The 19,530-nt window shown below is 44.5% G+C and overlaps 1 protein-coding gene across 14 annotated transcripts in view; it reads left to right on the top strand.

Moving 5' to 3' along the window:
• The window catches only part of KIAA1217 (KIAA1217 ortholog), a 669,685-nt gene that overhangs the window by 529,837 nt on the left and 120,318 nt on the right, over positions 1 to 19,530 (top strand). For all 14 annotated transcript variants that reach the window (XM_072955360.1, XM_072955357.1, XM_072955359.1 and 11 more), the window contains one exon: positions 6,707 to 6,905. In XM_072955360.1, the coding sequence (XP_072811461.1) occupies positions 6,707 to 6,905 (199 nt within the window). The remainder of the gene's footprint in view (positions 1 to 6,706; positions 6,906 to 19,530) is intronic.

Here is a 19,530-nt window from a genome sequence, read left to right as displayed (position 1 = left end):
GGCTATTCCCCAGATTGGCTGTGAGTTAAGACTGGCGCTGAGGAGGTGTTGAGCCAGGGTTTGTTCTTCTGCCCATCAGCCTCGGAGGTTGTAGGAGGTAACCAAAGAGCCCGTGCATCAGAAGCGCCCCAGGGTGTGGGGCCTGGGATTCACCTGAGAATGGCAGGTGGCAGGACAGAGGGTCTCAGCCCAGGTGGCCCCTGGATGGTTTATGTAAGGACGAGAAGCAGTTGGAAGAGCTGGGTGTGTCTACGGGAGCTCTTGAGTCCTCACACCCCCAGACCCAAACCAGCGGATAACTTAGACTGGGAAACAGGGGTGCAGAGAAGGGAGGAAAATGACTGTGCTGTGGTTCTAGAAAGGACTCTGTGAGCAAATTTCAAGGCTTGAACCTTCCACAGCGATAATTTGTTAATTATCTTGTGGTTAGAGGAGCCGGGATGGTAAAGAAAAGTCTGGGAATCAGCCAACATTTGTTACCTTCAAATATTTAGCTCCTTGTATGTCTCGTAAGTGTACATAACACCTAGAAAGTCCTCTTCAGTTGACGTCAGAATTTTGACTATATTTCTGAGTTGAAAGCTTCACAAGTGCAAGAAATGGGGTGAAAGTGGACGAATGTCGTGATTAAATCAACGCTGTCAGTTAGTGAGTATGAGGATAATGAGGCACGCCGAATGCATTTGCATGCACATGTGGGAAGCTTTATTCTGTTCTCGAATTCTCTGTGGAAATTGGGCATTCATTAAAATGAAGTAAAACTTCAGTAAGGCAATGTTGAGTTTTCTTATCAAAACAGAACGTAATCTGATGCGAAGTGGACGCCCCGGCTAACCAGACACCCCACTGTTGCCGACAGTGAAATGTATTACATAAAGCTACATTTACAGGCTTTATTTTCTGGACCTCAGCATTTCAATGTAGAGTTTAAAGGGTCTGGGGAAAAAATGGGAATGACAAAACATCATCACTAGCTCTTTCTCTTTGGCTTTAGTCTCCAAATACAACATTGCAAAGAATAAGAATAAATTTCATCTCCTAGCGAGCATGGTGAACATTCAGCAAATATTTGTTCAAGATGATAAAATGCATTAATGGCAGTCTTTTTAAAAATTGAGGCCATACAGCTAGGTTGCAAGCACTTGAGAACACAGATAGAGGAATCTCAATCCTGGTGCCCACACCAGCTACCTGTCTGTATAGAGTAGACTGAGGTTTTCTGGGTGACATGATTTTTTTCTTCTTTGTGTGGTGTGGATCTTAGAGTGATGCAGTTTTAGTCCTGAAAGGACTAACTACCAACTCGTTCAACCTGTGATCTTACAGAAGAGGGAACTGTGACTCATTGAGACTGTGTGTTGCCCAATTTGGGTCCAAGCTGGACTCCAGCCAGCATCTCCAGACTTCTGGTTAAATGACTTTACCGCTGTCAGCTCTGGAATCCTGTGGACTGGGTCCCAGTTCCTTCACTTGCTGGAATTTTTGGGTATGTTGCTTTCATGATTTGTCTTCTCAGTGTCGCCAGTGTGAGGAGGTGGCAGTGAGGGTTAAGTAGATGGCCACACACCAGTCAGAGTGCAGTGGACACTGAATCTGTGCATTCCTTTCTCTCTCCCACACGCCTTCATTAGGAAGAGTCTTCCCAGAGAACCAGTCTGCATATGTTACAGATGAAGCAGAGGGGGTCTGTATGAGGCCTGTTACCCCAGCATTCTTTGGTGATAGAAAGCACTTCTTGAAGAAGAGAAGACTAGAATGGACAGGTGGGGTTCAGGTGGTCTGGTTAAAGAGACCCCCCTTCCTGATGTCCCCAGTAGACTTCTCATTTGGGTCTGTAGGTTTGGAGTCCCCTTATGATTTGGGGAAACCTTCGAAGGTTGCAGTGGGAACAGAGGGAAATGGGTGGGTGTCACAGGTGACCATGAAATGCTGAGGTGAAATCCAGCCTTCCAGACCCTTGAGTCCTGCCCAGGTGGCCCAGAGAGTGTGTCCACCATCCTCTGTTACTCGAATCTTCCCAGTTAGCGGCAGCTCTCCACTCAGAATCTAAGGGCAGGGGCTCCAAATGCCACACTATAGACCATGCATGACCAAGAAAAGGCTTTCCTGAGCCAAAACGAGGACAGTCATGCCCAGCAGAAAGACTTTTTTGGGAGGCCAAATCTGAATTGTGTGAGTACCCTGCTTCCTGATTTCTTTGGTATTAAAATATCTTTCCTTTCTTGTGGCAATAATAATACCACAGAGAGAGAAAATTTCAGTAGAGTGGGCATTTTTGGATGCCCCTTACTTTGCAAAATAAAATCTTAGCAACCGTTTATTTTACTGTTTAATTTGTGAAATACAAAATAATGAGAACTGTTGCTCCAGAGTTGAGCTTTCTCCAGAGTTATTAACCAGCATTATAAACGTGTGAGCGTCACAGCGGTCCAGTCAGAGGAGCTGTTAGGTCTTTGTCAGTGATAGTCAGCTTGTAAGACAGAGTCATCTCAAACTCATTTAAGGACAAGAATGGAATTAGTTGGAAGGAGTCCATCAGAAGGACCTCACGGTGTCCTGGACTCAGGAACCAGGGCACCCAGGAGCCTAGATAGCTGTTCTATCTTTTAGGCTCTCCATTGGAGTCATGCCTCATTTCCTGTACAGATCTGCTCCATCCTTTCTCGGTACCCTTCTCTGTCTGTTTCACATTCCCTGTCCATGTCAGCCACCACTTCAAATGACCTCGCATTTTAAGGTCCCAGGGGACACAGGCTAAGAGCTCCCCTGTCCCAGGGCTCCATTTCCAGGGAGAGAATGTGATTGGTCCAGCCAAGATCAGGTGGCTCCTTCTTGGTTCAATCAGATGAGGCTGGGCTGGGAGTGGGTGACCATACACTTCATTGCTCAAACCAGTAGACCTCTGAGCATGAAAAGGGGGTTTGCCACTAACGATGACACTGGGACAGTGGGTGCAGAGCAGAAAATGGTCCCAGGGACGCTACTGTCTGTGTTCACCCTGGATGTGGGACATGGGGGTCAGGAACTTATCCATGAAGGGCAGGGAGGAATTCCCCAGGGAAGGAGGCATTGTTGAGGCCCAGAACCCTTTCAAAGATGGGTAAGTGTCAAGCCAAATAATAAAAGTGGAACTTTCTCACATATTCATTGTTACTAGAGAGCATTGTGGGAACACCAGGTTGCCTGTTGAAGACAATTTGGTACTCAGCTAATTCTGGATGATGTATCCGTTAGCTTGTTTGTTTTAATTGAAGTATATAGTCAGTTACAGTATGTCAGTTTCTGGTGGTCAGCACTGTTGGCTCATTTGAGAGAGCAGAGAAAGACCTCAGAGTGTGCACAGTGGGGACACCTCCTTCAGAGACCACCAGTTGTCCCACCTCTCCTCTGGCGTGACCCCTGAGTGCACAAAGACCCACGAACATGGGTGGGTGACTTTGCTCAGACCCAGCCTTAGCGCTTCCTCACCCCTGCTCCTCCTCCTCTCTGGACCCATCCTTTCATGTTGGCAGTTTTCCCCCCACGTCCCTGCTGCATGGCACTGTCACAGTGACACGTCTCTCAGCTCGTCCTGTCCAGCTGTTAATATATATCTTAGCCTTGGCCCCCAAATATACCTTAAATGTGTTACGAGCTCAAGAACCATATACTTTTAACCCCTGGAGCCCCACCCTGTGCTCAATACTAAGTCCCTATTCCAAGTGCCTTTTTCCTTTCTTTTCTTAACTATGTCAGATCACAGGGTATCTGACAGTCGTGTCGGCAATTTCCATTGTCTTTTCTCTGCCCTAAATGATGTCTCAGCAGCGAGCTGGCATCTGAGGGGAGGGGACCATGTGCAGAGATTGCTAATACGCAGTGATAGTTTGCAGTGAGAAAGTGAATGACACGGAAACAACAGCCAGAGTTTATATTTGGAACTGAAAGGGTATGTAGAGGAAGTTAAAAAAAAAAAAAAAAGACTTAGCCCTTATATCTTTATTTTTATACATACTCCCACCACAATGACCCTGAGCGAGAAATCGAAATTTGATTTTGATTTTCTTCAAGGATTATTGCCTTTTGCAATGGAAAATGACAACTCATCAAATGCATCGTGTCTGCCGTAGGCCGCAAAGATGACTAGACAGCAGAGGTTGGGATTGTAGCCGTGTTGCTTCAAGTAATATTATTTCTTGGCTATTTTGCTAAACTGAATGTATTTTCTTTTCTCTTTTGTTTAAGTCAGAGATGAGGACATTTTAGCTTGATATTCTACTGAGCATAGTAACCAGGTAGCTACTTCACTGAAGACCGTATGAATTTATGTAACTCTTGGTAAGCTGAGCAATGATTGAGGGTTGATTATTCTAGTCTAATAATACTCTTAAGGAATGCCAAAGCCAGATCCCAAGTTTTGTAACAGAAGCAGACTTTATGAAAAATAAACCACTTTGGGACCTTGCACAGAAAAATGAACCCAAAGCAAAGACACAAGTTAACCATTAATGGGTGTCCTTTCTGGCTGTGCTATCAGCTCGGTAATCTGAGCTGAGGGTTTCCTTGGAACACCCAGGCTGCCCACCTCCCCAGAGCCACATCCTGCACTTAAGGAGGCGCAAGGGGCTATGTGCTGACCTTATTACCATTTTCATCTATGGAAATGTCCTGAGGGGTGAGCCAGGTTCGGGTGTCTGGATAATGCAGTAGTGCTCCTGCCAAGAGGGGTCTCCTGGTACTTTTAGCAAGAAAAGGGAAAGAAGCTGATCATCGCATCCTCAGAGGGCTCCCCTAGAGTACCAGGCACACCTGGGGTGTCCCTGAAAGAGCTCTGTAGCCAAGGCCTTGAGGCAGGACCAGCTGTCTAATTCTTAGTGTAGCTTGTTCCAAAAATTATTAAGAATTTCAAGATGGCCACAGCAGAGGATGAAACCAAGCACAGAGCCCTTTTAAGCACTGGGTGGGTTGTACACTCACAAAGCTGGTCCTACCTTCAATGTTAAGTGCTTCGGTGTTTTTAACTTCACAGTGCATTAGCATCCTTAGGAAGACTTAGAGGAAATTAAGGGATGCAAACAACTCCCTCCGCTCCCCCCAAAAAAACTGGCTCCTGGGGACTGTCTGTATCCCACCACCAGCCATCAGCAGCTGTGACATCTTAGTAAGGGAAAACTCACCTGCCTGATTAATTCACATCAGTTTGCCTTCCGGAGAGGGTGGGCTTTGGGAGAGGGGAAAACTGAAATCGTGCATTCATTCAACCTAATCCCCCCAGTTTCACTGCCTCCCTTCCTCTGATCTTCTACAGGCATGGTCTCCAGCCTGCACACAATAGCCTAAGTGATCTTCTAAAAAATGTATTGGATCCTGGCCCTCTTCCCTCTTCTCTCTGCCTCAAATACCTCAATAGTGTTCTAATATCTTACAGTCAAATTGAGAATTCTCCCCTCGGCTCCAAGGCTCCATGTGATTTGGACTCTGCTGGATTCCAGCCCCACCAAGTCTTCAGTGCTTGCCACTTTCTGCCTCAGGGCCTTTGCACATTTCATCCCCTCTATCTGGAATGCCTTTCTCTTTTCATCCCCACCCTCTGGCTTGCCCCCTCCTTCCAACTTCCCTCATCCTTAAGATCACAGTTTACTTGCTTTTCCAACTTTCCACCCACATACACCCACTCACCAGTCTGGGTTACACACTCTCATTGCTTCAGTGTCTGCCCCCTGACTCAGCTGTAAGTACCGTGAGGGCAGGATCACGTCTGTTTTGTGCATGCTTCTGTCCCCAGTACCTAGCATGTGCTAGCATGTACCTAGCACATACCTAGCTTGTACCTAGTATGTACCTGGGCATAGTAGGCACTGAATAGTTGTCTGTTGAAGGGATGAATGGATGTATGACACAGTTCATAGTTTAAACTTAATTATACACGAATCTTGTGTAATCTGTTGTTCTCCAGTAATTCCACCAATTAGTTTTGCAACTCTTGGACATGCATCTGTTTGTCTGAATTTCCCACAGTGCTCAGCTGGTAGTGTATGTTCAAGGAATGTTATTGACCGGTACAGCTTGTGAGTGTTTTACACATTCGGTCCCTTGCCATTACATCTATACTGTAATTATACACAATCATGTATTATGTGTGTGTAAGTTATTGTACATACTTTCTGTTGACTGGTGAGGTAAGTAATAGCCAATTAGAGAGACATCATCTGAATTATGGGATTTCTGCCTCAAAAGGGAAAAAACCAACTGTGCTATCTCCCTCACAATCTTATTTTACTGATTTTGGAAACAGTCTTGATAGAAGAGTTTAAAGGACTGGTTGTGTTCAGTTTACTCTGGTGTGAGCACATCCTCTATGTTAGTGCACAGCCCCGTCTGCTGTGATGATAATGACCGTGAGCATTTGTCCGACAAAAGGAATTGATTTGCTGTCATTCTTTCCTGTAATGTGGCCCATCCTCAATGCCTTGCTTGAAATGGCATTTGCATAATGTCCAGTGATAAAAATCTGAGTGGAATACTCAGGGGCAATTATTTTTTCAGTAACTTTCACAATTGAGAATTTGACCCACTGGGTCTTTATTTCTGTATCTAGTCCTTCCAGTGGACTTCTCGCCACCATGTTGTTTTTCCAGATTAGCACACACCTTGATGGCCTTGAAAATATTTTCAGCCTAATGAATAATCATCTGTTTTCCCACTTTCTTTCCAATGCCTTTTGCAGACAAGAAGCCCCAAACTCTCTCACAGTCCTCAACCTCCCACCTTGGGCGACCCAGTCGAGCATTTATCAGAGGCGTCTGGTGACTCTTTGGAAGCCATGTCTGAGGGAGACGCCCCCAGTCCTTTTTCCAGAGGCAGCCGGACTCGAGCAAGCCTTCCGGTGGTGAGGTCGGCCAACCAGACGAAAGAAAGATCTCTGGGTAAGCTTCACACTTTGTTACTGCATGTGTGTATGTTTATATTTCTGAACAGATAACCCCTGCATCCGAATGTTAATTTGATCTTGATTTGTAAAAACACAAGTAATCAGAAACTTCACTGATTTAGCATTAAGCTTGAGGACTGCTGAGGAAACAGCAAGGCTAAGCTGTCTTTGGGCTGGGCACTCAAGAGGCCAGCCGTGCTTGCCTGTGCTCCTGGAATAGAGAGAGTGAGCCTCATTTCTTAGGGAACCTCCTCCCCAGTTTCAGAACTGTGCATGGATGGAATATGAGCCCTGCTCCACTGTCTGGCAGTCCAGGGGAGGACATTAATGGCTCCAGAAGGAAGAGGTGCAGTGTGGCTAACACCCCCATAACTGGTAATGAAAGCCAGAAATGCAGGGCTGTACTGCCCACTGCCACATGAAAGGGGGGAGGGGACTGGCAGGAGTTTGGCATAGCTTTGCCTTTCAAGAAGCTTTTAAGAAAAGCAGGATTCTATCTTTCTGCCTCCACCACTCATCACTTACTTTTTTGTATTAGATACTCACTTTCTATCTTGCTTTGCTTTTTTTGCACCCCCCCCCCCCCCCCGCCGGCCCTTTAATGAAATGTGCAGGCCATGAAGATTTTGACCTTTTTGCTAATTGTGCTGGTGTTTCATATGCTTGACTTGCCATCTCAAGGTTCCAACTCACTACACCTGTGTCTGCAGATATTTGGGGTCAGGGGAAAGAGGGGCCAGGAACAGGGTCAACCCACAAAGGCTTCAGGGTCTGGCCCCTGCAAAAGACAGTTAAATTCTGCCTCTTAAAACTCAGCAATGCCTTGCTTAAAGAAGAAAAGATAAGGACGTGGGGAGGTGTCTTGATTTTGTTTCCTCAGTTACAGATTGAAAACCAGAGCAGATTGGGTTCAGACATTGTCCGAGCTGTCCTAAAAACAAAAAACAAACAAACAAACCCCTATTATGTACTTGCATTATTGATATTAATTTTTAACATTAAATTTTGTGTACTTCGTCTTAGGTTAATAATCCAGGGTCCTCATTTTACAAATGAAAGAAGAAAGCCACAGAACATCTGCATGTGTGTGTGTGTGTGTGTGATCAAACAGTTAATTAAATGGCAGAAGTGGGAAGTCCCTCCAGTTCCTGTTCATCCCATTTACAAACGAAGGCACGGAACTTGCAGGGGTGGGTTTACCCAGGGACATACAGGGCTGGGCAGTGACAGGATGACACAGGCTGGGGTTTTCCATCTGGATCACAGAGCTTTGTGTTCTCTTAACGGCAATCATGCTTGAGGCAGGAGCACAGGAGCCAGGCAGGGAGTGGAATTTCTCCCTTGTGCTTTGCAGGAAATGAACAAGGTTCAGGGCTCTGTAAAGATAGACTGTGCTTTGCAAAACTGAATGCAGATAAGGATAGCTGCCTGTGCGCCCTCCCCCATACCTGGGGAAGAGTGAGCTTGTTGAAGAATGAACACTTTGTCTTGCAGACAGGAACTTCTCCCCAGAGCCCAGTGCACTTGGCAATGCAGGTAGATGCTGGCAGCCTTCAGGATGCAGGAGCTGATGGCAGCCTTGCCCTAGGAATTGCTGAGAGTGGCTGAGGTTCTGCAAAATGCTCAGTTTTCCTCTGAGCACACCTTGCTGTGAAGTTCTGGCGAGTCACAGCTGATTAAAACACGCATAGGAGGTGTTTATTCTTCTAGCTCCAATAGGAGGTTTTTGGCCGGTGATTTGCAATACTCCTGGATAGAAACAAAGTAACACAGGGAGAGGAGAGGAGCTGGGAGGGGAGGGGAGGGGAGGGATGAGCAGTCTGTCCCAGCGAAGGGAGACTTGAGGCCAGAAAATGAGGCTGGCACTGGGCCAGTGGGCTTGGCACTGCCCTTGACCGCCTCTCTGTGGCTGATTTGGGAATGTCCTCCCGGCCTCACCTGGCCTTTGTGGTGTTATTAACTCAGTTGAGCTTGGATGGGAAATAAACAGGAAAGTGTGTGTCAGGGAGAATCTAAACACAGTCCCCCTGGCAGTGGCCTTGCTGGCCTTGTGTTGGGGAAAATCCCCGTGTGCCTGGCTGCATATAACAGCCAGACAGGTTCCTGGGAACAGCAGGCTCCCCGGAGAGCCCAGGGCCAGGAGCAGCGAGTGGATGTCCCCCTAGCATTGCGGCCTCAGAGGCTGCAGGTTGAGACTGAGCTGTGACCTCCTGCGAACCCACTCTTGGTGCCATCTGGAAGCCCTGAGTTTCCTTTGGGATCTATCTATACAATGTCATTTTTCCCTTAATCCACGGAATGTTATGATCTCCCCCAAAGTCCTGTTGATACGGTGTTTATTTAAAATCGCCACAGTTGGTTCATCATGGATTATTGCATTAATTTTCATTTTTTAAAAATATCTCATTAAAATATTATGTGTCTTGATTACTGAGTTTCGAAGGGGCCCCTTAAATTACCTCACTCTCCTAATCCCAGTAGATGCCCCCTGTGTGTCACCCCAGGGACTTCACACACCATCGGGGTGATCTCAGAGCCAGGAAGCAGGCGGAGTCGGGAAAGCCCTGCGCCTACGCTGCGTTCTGCACGTGTGTTGTGTTACTGGTGACCTTGCCCAGCCCCTGTCCTGAGGGTGGAGCAGGGACTGGACCCATCCTCAGACCCCTCCTGCTCCCTGGATGGGATGCAACCTTGCTCTCATTTCAAGCAGCCTGTGCTTGGAGATAAACCTGCCGGCTTAATCATTTTTCCACTTGCATAATCCCTCCTTTCTATTGCTTTGGCGTATTTAGGGGATGGGAGGAGCGCGGAGAGGCTGCGTCTGCTGCATTGCGCAGAGGCTTGGAAGACACGCAGGAGGGAGAAGGGATGGCTCTAAGCGGCTGTTCCGGACAGTGAAGTTAGACGTCGTTGGCGTCTCATTTCTGATGCATCCTGCATGCACGATATGAGCGTCTCATTCTGGGACTGCAGGCAGGGCCAAGTGACAAAACCCAGGAATCTTTTTTGTTGGTTGAGGGCCAACCAGGCACTCTTGGATATTTACAAAACAGAAAGGTAAAGAAAGAAATTTGCTCAGCGGCTCTATTTATAAGGTGACCAGGTTCGAAAGAGCCAGCACCTCTGAATCTTTACTCGTACAGAGTGGTGGGTTCCCTGTGGGCTCCACCCACCCGAAGCCCAAATGAAATTCTTCTCAGTGGTATTTATGCATCCCTGCTTCCCTCTCTCTTTAGTGAAATTAGGAGAAAGGAAGTCTACAGAAGAAAGTGAAAGACCGTTTTGCAGTGGAGTTGGGTTTTAAAAAATAATTTCCGTGAAAAATTGTCCCGCTGAAACTAGGTCTGGGTCTGAGTGATGGAGTCGTTTCCTTTTCATCACTGCTGTCTTATAAATGTCTGTCTGGAATGCGACCATGGGCAGGGGCTGGTGTCTGGCTGCTCGGCGGTGGGCCCTGGGGGAAAGGGTAGCCACAAGATGTCCCCACCCTTCTGGGTGCCCTCAGGAATTTGAAAACCAGAGCAGCAGCGGCAGCTTCCTTCTCACTGCAGCCAGATGCTTTCCTTGATGGGAGTCTGAACGGTTAGCTTTGGAAGAGACTCCTCCCCTCCCAGCCTGACAGCCAGAGGTACTGCCATTTCTGTAACAAATTACCTCTTAAACACTCCGACTCAACAGGCAAGAATGATTTTAAAAGGCTCAGGAGGATTTTAGACTAATTGAGGGAGAACTTTCCCAACATAAGTGACTTGTTGAGTATCTTTATGGCTGTTCTTCTATTTCAAGGTGGTAACAGAGTTGGTGACTGCTTCCTGGTGGGGGGATTTAAGGAACAGAAGGGTCACCATTGCCAGCATCTCCCCTCCTGTGCAAAAGGGTCAGTAGGAGGTTAGAGAAAAAAATTGTGGAAACGTCCATCTGCAAAGTGGAAAACCAAGAAGGCTTATGGGCAAAGACTGCGAGCCTCTTACTAGCTTATGAGCTTGTTTGAGCTTGAAGAAGTTATCCTCTGGATAGTTAAAAAAGAAATAAATTTCAGACAAATGGAAAGACGTATTACTCTATATAGTAAGTGAAGCATTTATGGAATTTGTCCTCCTAAATGCCAGTAGTGATTGAAATATAATATTATACACACTAAAACTTACAGAAGAAAGTTTTTTGTTTCTATATTTTTATTGAAGTATAGTTGATGTACAATATTATATGAGTTACAGGTGTACAATACAGTGATTCACAAGTTTTAAAGTAGAGGGCGTGGTTGGTTTTTGCAGACTTCTTGGTGCCAGACCCTTTTGTGCTTGCAGCTGTCTTCTGTAGGTCTGTTCATAGTGTTCCTATGAACCTCCAGCAAGACAAACGCTATTCTCTGTTCTGCAACGTTTTCTCTCTATGAATGGAAAGAGTGTTATACCTTTAAAGATAAGAGTCTGGAGAATGGGCTGTCTTGTATATTTCAGGCTGTAGGCAACATTCTTTTGGTGATTAAACTTGTAGCAAAGGCAACAGAATACAGTGGTTAAAGTAAGAACAGTAGATCCAATATGGAGTCAGATTTGTTCTTCTATTACAAGAGGATTTTCTCTAGCATGGGAACTAAGTGGACAGGGGTGGGAGGCCATGACGACCGGCTGGCATGGTCCACTTCAATTTCCTTCTAGCATGCCTCTCTTTACTTTAGAAGCTGATAAGACGCATTCTGGAATGTGAGATGTGCAGCTTCCAGAAGTAGGGAGCAGGGCACTGGTGGAGGCTTTGGGTTCTCTTTGGCATCAGAGGTCTCAGAGCATAGTCACTCGCTGGGTAGGGTTGGAAGTCAGGGTGCAAAGAGTCCATTTTTCTACTACTAAGGATGCAGGTGTGGTCTAGCTTTCTAACAGAACCAGCAGCTTCCTGACCAAGACAGCCATGGCTTTGGAGTCTCAGGGGTCCAAGGTGACCAGAAGCTTCCTCTTTGTCAAATGGGTTCTGCATTGTCCCACTTCTAGAGTGAAAATTTGGCCCAATGATTCTGCAAGCCACTTAATAAGTCCTTTTTTTTTTTTTTTTTTTTTTTGCTTAAACCAGCTGAAGTCAGTTCAGTTCAGTTCTCTGCAACTGAACCCCAGCTGCTACAAGGGGTCTGATTTGCAGTATTTGTAGAAATTGTAGTGCTGCCTCTTCTGTGTATTTCAGAAAATATGACAAGTACCAGTACAGACTGATGACTTTCAGAGACTTGGCAGTGAACTGGAGAATGAACTGGAGGTGTGGTTTCCCAACTGCGTTCCTTAGAACTCTAGAGTTTTGTGGTGTTTTCTCTACTGTAAATATTGCACTTTCATATAAGATTTCATTTGGAAAATGAGCTATGCTAAATTTCTAACACACAGTCAAATACATTAAGCAGACCAAGGGGCATGGAAGAGTAGGGGAGTTATGAAGAAAGTTCCTCTCGACAGCAGGAATCCTTGAGTATTTCTCTTTTGCCATAGTGAGTGAGTCAAAAAGGTTGCCTCCTAGTTGTTTTTGGTTTTTTGCACTTGATGTAACAAATGTCTTGAAAGGTAGCTTTTAAAAACTGAACCAATCTTTAAACTAAGGGGGAGGGGGAATGGATGGGGGACCAGGAATTAACCACTGAAGGAAACATTTCAACAAATCCTCTTGGTAGAGCAAAACATGTTTTTGTGATACAAGTAATCACCCCCGAATTTTCCTTTATAAGCTTGGGTTTTCATATGTGAGGTTTTCTGAAAGAAGGGAGTACTTATCCAAGTTTACCCACTTGGCTCTCAATTCACCCATAAGAAAGAATGTTCTTGTAAAAGATTGTGTAGACTCATGATTTGTTTGTACTTACTTTAAAAAATAAAGTTAGTCAGATGTCTTTCGAAATCCCTTGCTATTAACATTCCTGGGTTGAAACTGTAGAATAGGCTTCTCAGACTTTGAGGAAATGGTTTAGTTAATGTGGTACCTGAGGAGTTCTATGCCCATCACCGAGATCTCAAGGGTTACTTTGCAGACAGGATGCAGGTAGGGAAAGCATCAACGAAGGTGGATAGAAGATTTGATGGATTCTCAGAGTTGGAGCCCTCCCCGAGAGACCATCATTTTACAGGGTCTGTCTGTGGCTGGGAAGTACCAGTGAAAAGACGTGGAGAAGACTAGAAGACTGTGGGTCTGCTGTTTCTGTTTCTTCCTTTATCACTGGGATGTTCCTAAACCTGGATCACAGGTCACCTTTTTGTAAAGTTATCAGAAAACATTTCTCTACTGCAGGTGGAGCTATAGGGTTAAATAACTGGAAAGGTGACTTAAGTTGCCAAAGCCACTTCAGAAAATCAGACTGCTGGTAAACCGGTGTGAAATATTTCTTTCTCTCTGTCACAGCCGTGAAACCCCATCCAAACTCAGACCCCTAGATAATGTTTATGCTTATCCTTTATTCAAAAAAGAAGTCATCCATAGAATAACTTGTGGTTTCCAAGGGGGTGGGGGGTTGGAAGAGATAGACTGGGATTTCAAAATTGTAGAATAGATAAACAAGATTATACTGTATAGTACAGGGAAATATATACAAGATCCCTGTGGTAGCTCACAGAGAAAAAATGTGACAGTGAATATACACATGTTCATGTATAACTGAAAAATTGAGCTCTACACTGGAATTTGACACAACATTGTAAAATGATTATAAATAATTTAAAAAGTTAAAAAAAAGTCATCATCAAGTTTCATAAGACAACAGAAAAAAGCAAGTTTCATCCATTATTTATACCTCTCTACATCCAAAATAGATTTGATTTGGCTTAAAACAATAAAAGTATATAAGAACCATTAAACTAAGAATTAATACAAGTAGCAGTTGGGCACAATATGTGTGCCAGGAAAATTAAGATAAGAATAATTGCTGTTAATTGCAGCCAAGATTAAAAAAAAAAAGAAGATAAAAGAAGAAATATAATGAGTTCAGTGGATTTCATTATTTAAGAAGAGGTTTATAGCAGCTTATTTAGAGCATTATAATCCAAGAACTCCTGTATCTTAATGTTGTTGACATCATATTATGTAATAGATAGTTATATTTAACACTTGTTTTATGGAAAGTTTCTTTGTAGAAAACTTTAAAATCCAAGGACATAGTATGAAATTATCTTATTAGAAGTTGTGTCTTTTGGACTCTTATAGGTTTCTGGTGATGTAATTGGATACATGGCAAAAGTTCATCTAGTCTTGATAATTGACCTGGCCCCCAAATGATTGGCTCTTGTCTAGTAATGGTCTCATTAGGGTGAGTAACTTCAGACAGAGGGGAGAATTTGAGGGGCAGGTCACTGTTGAACGCTTGAAAGGCAAAAGATTTGGAGAAGAATCCCCAAATTCCAAATTCCTAGTAATACCAACCACTGCTCTGCACTCTCTCCAGGGATGAGATTGGAGGTATCTGAATTCAGACAATGTGCCCTGCCTGATATGCTCTGCTGCGGCTTGGTTGGAACAGAAGATGAGGGTTTAAGAAATGTTGCCTGAACTACTTTGCGGGGGAAAGATTTAGCTTATTGAATGCTGTTGTTTTTCCTTTGCTGCGGAAACTCTACCTAAACTCTGTTGACAATGAGTTTCTGGTTTTTTGGTAAATGTAAAATTCATTGCACCCTTAAGAGTTTCTTGCCAAGTTAACTTGTTCTTTCAAAGCCGACTTTAAAATATAATCCTTGATGCTCATCTAATTCTCTAAGAGTTTGCACACATTTTTTGCACCTGCTTTTAAAGATTATTCTATGAACTACTAAAAATAATATTAAGATGCAAGCCAGCTTTATGTTATACACCCAGGTAGAATTCCATCCTTGGTGCCATCATCCTGGACATGACCTCCAGAAAGCTGCCCACGGACATCTGGAAACTGAGATTTGGGGCAGTTTCTTCTGTTTCAGGCAGAGTGTAAGAAGAGAGGGAAGTATGCGTCTGCATTGTTAGAGGGTCGCTGTAAGTCTTCATAAGTGAAGGAATCAGTGAATTCCTTCCAGATTTCTCAAGTGACCCCTGTGACACAGGATGTCAACTAAGCGGCCTCAAGGTCCAGAGATGAGGTCCTGTGTAGACCGCCTGGGGACTCAGTCTCCATCCAGAAGCTGCTTTTGAGCATGAGAGTAGGTGAGCCCCGAGGCCGCACCAAGATGGTCTGCAGTTTCTTGTCAGGCTGAGCCACTCTCTTATGGGCTGTTATTGGCCAAACAGTATCTTCCTCTCACTCCCCCCTCCAAGTTTGTATGTTGAAGTCCTAACCGCCACCATCCCCAGTCTCTCAGAATGTGACTGTATTTGGAAAAAGGGCCTTTTTAAAGAGGTGATTAAGTTAGAATGAAGTCATAAGGGGTGGGTCCTAATCCAATAGGGCTGGTGTCCTTACAAGAAGAGGTTAGGTCACAGACGGGCACAGAGGGAAGACCGTGCGAGGGCAGAGGGAGAAGATGGCCCTCTGCAAGCCAACGGGAGCGACGCCAGAGGAAATCAGCTCCACTGACTCCTTGGTCTAAGACTTTCAGCCTCCTAAACCATGAAGGGATAGATTTCTGTCGTGAAGTCACCCAGTGTGTGGAGGTAATGGCAGCGCCAGCAAGCAAACACAGGGACACGGGACATTCTTCTTTCCTTTCTTATACAAGGGGACAGTCAGGCTTGAGGCAGTTGTCACAAACTTGAAGTGTTTGTTTCTTCAAGACAGTGAAATTCGATTAGTCAGGTTTTCTGTTTATTTTAATTTGGGTTTTATTGCTAGGCCCTTCAGCCTTTGGACAGTACATCGACTTGGTCTCTTAGCATTGCAAGGGGACATTTTAAACCCCTGGGACAGTTCAACTTCCATGACTACTTTTCTGTCTGGCATCTCCCAAGCCCCATCCTCAGAGTTAGCAAATGAAAATTGTTTCACATCTAAATGATTTAACTGTATCTCATCAAGAAAAGCTCCAAATTTCATCATGCCAAATTTTGAGTTCTCGCAAGTTTGGTGATGTCATTAAAAATGATGTTCCCACCAAGTTGCCACTTTCAGAACTTTTCTTAGGTGTTAATTGGCTTTCAGACATCTCTGGCTAAATTTCTCCCAATAATATAAAGCTAAAAATGATTTAAAAACTAAATCCTTCCATTTCTTTTCTTTATAGGTTTTGCCCATTTCTCAATTTTTTTCCTCATTTATGTTTTTATGCATTTATTAAGAATCTGTTCAGTTCCTGGCACTGTTAAAGGTGCCATGGTGAGTTATTTTAAAAAATATATGAAATCTGGTTCTTGTATTCAAGGAATTTTCAGTGTAATTGAAGACACATGGTAACCATGTAAAGCCATTAAAATATACATAAATCAAAGACTGCATGGTTGAAGCTGTGCATACACCCAGCCTCACTGGCTCCCAGCTGTTCCAGCATCTTCCACATCAGGAACATGCCCACGCTGCTCTCTCTGTCTGGATCCATCCCCCACTTGTGGGCCCCCCATGTCTGCACGGTCCCCTCCTCACTGCATTCAGAGCTGTGCTCAAACAGCCTCATCAGAGAGCCCTCCCCTGAATAAGACGGCACCCACCCTGCCAACCTCTTTTGACTTAACTATCTACATTCTTTCTCATGATACATCATTTAGAACAGTGGTTCTCCCAATTTTGGCAGAGAACGTGTTAAAACACAGATGTCTGGCTCTGCTTACTGCCTTTCTGATTCAGCAGATTTATGGTGAGACGCACGAATATGCAGCTCTAACTAGTTCCCGGGTCACCTGGATGCTGCTGGTCAGGGGATCCCTGATTCAGGGTAATATTACTCCCTGGGAAAGATTTAAAGTATCATTACAACATAGCACCACATGAGGGCATTTTATTTGGTCTCCATAGTGGATGGAAAGCAGTCCTTTTACATTAGCAGGAAACTATGGAGACCATAATGTCCGCTGCAGATCACGTCCTTGAACTGGAGTGTTTAATTCCAGCTCACGTGACTCAGAGGGCTCTCACAAGAAGTGTGAGAATCACGCATCCTTCCTGCAGTGCACTGTAGAGCCAAGCTGCCTCGCCGCCTTCTGCTCTGTGCCCTTCCTGTTTTTGATCCCTATTTGATCTGTGACCTGCCTTTATCTGCCATCTCATCACCGAGCTTGACGCCCTTGGAAATGTACAGATTCAATGTGCCTGGCCTTTTCATAGGACATCATGCCTCTCTGTACCCACAGCTCGATTTTCTGAACTCAGAGATGCCCCCCCCCCACCAGTGTCCTGCCCTTGTCTGCCCCAGGGAAACTCTGGCACCAGCCATGGTCAGTTAGGACCCAGGTATTGGTACTGATACGGCATTGACAGGGCAGCTGGTGGATGAGTCCAGTGCAGCTGAAAATTTTGCTGGAGAAGAGAGCTCCCTTGGGACAAGATGCTTTATGCTTTGATTCAGTCATTGGTTTTGCATGATTCTAGGGCAGCGTTCTTTCATCTGCTCCCGTTTGCCTTCGTACGAAGAGTCAGGTAATACAGGAACTCTTTTAAGAGTAAAAAATTTCAACTTAACATATTAATTAAATACGTATTAAATACCTTGAATGCCCCTGGTGCTTTATTAGGTAGGAAGAAAGAAAGTCATTCTTTCAACAAATATTTACTGAGTTCCTACTAAGGCAGCCCTGGGTGCTGTCAACCAAAGAATCACAACCCTCTGATGTTTTGGAGCTGCTATTATGTTGGGAGAAGAGATGATAAACAAGTAGGATACAGAATAGATGGTATAAATGCTATGGAGAGGAATAAAATAGAGGCAGGGGTCCAGTGAGTGCTGCAAAGATGAAGGTGTGAAAGTTGTCATTTTGAAAAGGGTGGACAGGGAGAGCATCACTGAGAAAGCAGCATTTGAGCCATGACCCACAGCACATGAGGATGCGGGCCGCGCAGATATCTTGGGGAGGAGAATTCCAGGCAAAGGGACCGACCAGTGCAAAGGCTTTGAAGGAGGGCACACCTGGCACACTCAGGGAACAGCCAAGAGACCACTGTGACTGGCACAGTAACAGAGGAGTTAGGGGATGAGTCTGCAGAAGCAACGGGAGCTGGATAATGTACGGCTTGGACAACAGCAGAAATCTGCACGCTGTCCTCATTGCAATGGGAATGGCTATATCGCAGAATTATGAGCAGTGGGCATTGATCCCATTTTAAAGATTGTATTCTGGCTGCTGGGTTTGAAGTAGAATAATGGGGGACTAGGGAGAAGTTGTGAGGACTAGTTAGTCTTGCTGTAATCTAAGGAGATGAGAGTGTTAGCAGTGGAAGCAGTGAGACGTTGGATTCTGTAGATGTTTTGAAATTAGAGTAAGAAGAATCCTTGCCATCCAGGGGTTCTAATGAAGGAGAGAGATCTATATAAGAAATCACCAGAGTAGCTGACATTGGCCCCCCAGAATCATGGTATCTAACACGCTATACAGCAAGGCCAGGATCTGAAACCCCAGCAGTCTGTCTCCAGAGCCCATGTACTAAACCACTGTACTGTACTGAAAAGGGAAAGCAGGAAACAGTCAGAGAACAGTGGAATAATGTCTTCAGGATCCTGGGGGAAAGATCACTTTTAACGAGTATTCCTTTAGCCAACAAGGTGGTTACTTAAGAGTGAGGGTGAAGAGAAGACACTTTCAGGTGAGCAGATTTAAGAGTATTTAGCATTCACAGACTCTGGCTGAAAGAACTGGTAACATATGTATTTCACATAAAAATCCTCAACAAAATATTAGGAAATCAAATCTAACAATCTATTAGAAAAAAGATACATCACCACTGAGGGGGGTTTATCCCAGGTATGCAAGGCTAGTTCAATATTTGAAATTCAATCAATGTCATCTGCCATATCAACGGGCTAAAGAAGAAACGAATTGTATGATTACATCAACTAACATATTACAGAGCATTTGAGAAAAATGGTATACATACATGATTAAAAAAAAAAAAACCTAACAAACTGGGAGTGGAGGGGAACTTTCTCAACACATAAAGAGCCTCTACCAAAAAGCCTACTGCTAACGTCATGCTTAATGGTGAGAGACTGAACGCTTTCCCTCTTAAGACTGGGAACAAGGAAGGTAAGACTATCCAACCTCACCATTCTTATTCAGCATAATTCTGGAAATTCTAGCCAGTGCAGCAGACAAGGAAAAGAAGTAAACAGCATGCCACTTAGAAAAGAGGAAGGAAAACTCTCTGTGCTTCCAAAAGACCTGTCTACATAGAAAACCCCACAGGATGTACCCCCCACAAAAGACAGACAAACCAACAGAACCCTCTCATAGAAGTAATAAGTGAGTTCAGTAAGGTCACAGGATACAAGATTAGCATACAAACTCAACTGCATCTCTGTATACACAAAACAAACACACGGAAGCCAAAATGAAAAGCATAATGCGATTTACAGTTGCTCCAAAGAATATTAAATACTTGGGTATAAATCTAACAGAACACATACAGGATCTGTATGCTGGAAATTACAATACACTGATGAAAGCAATCGCGAACCTAGTAAGTGAAGAGATACTGTTTTCATAGATTGGAAGCCTCGGCAGAGTAAAGATGTTAGTTTTCTCCAAATTGATCTACAGATTTA

The sequence above is a fragment of the Vicugna pacos genome, chromosome 35 (genome assembly GCF_048564905.1).
Source record: "Vicugna pacos chromosome 35, VicPac4, whole genome shotgun sequence".
NCBI classification, from domain to species: domain Eukaryota; kingdom Metazoa; phylum Chordata; class Mammalia; order Artiodactyla; family Camelidae; genus Vicugna; species Vicugna pacos.
Note: the sequence above shows the minus strand (reverse complement) of the source record. Positions and strands in the feature narration are given on the sequence as shown.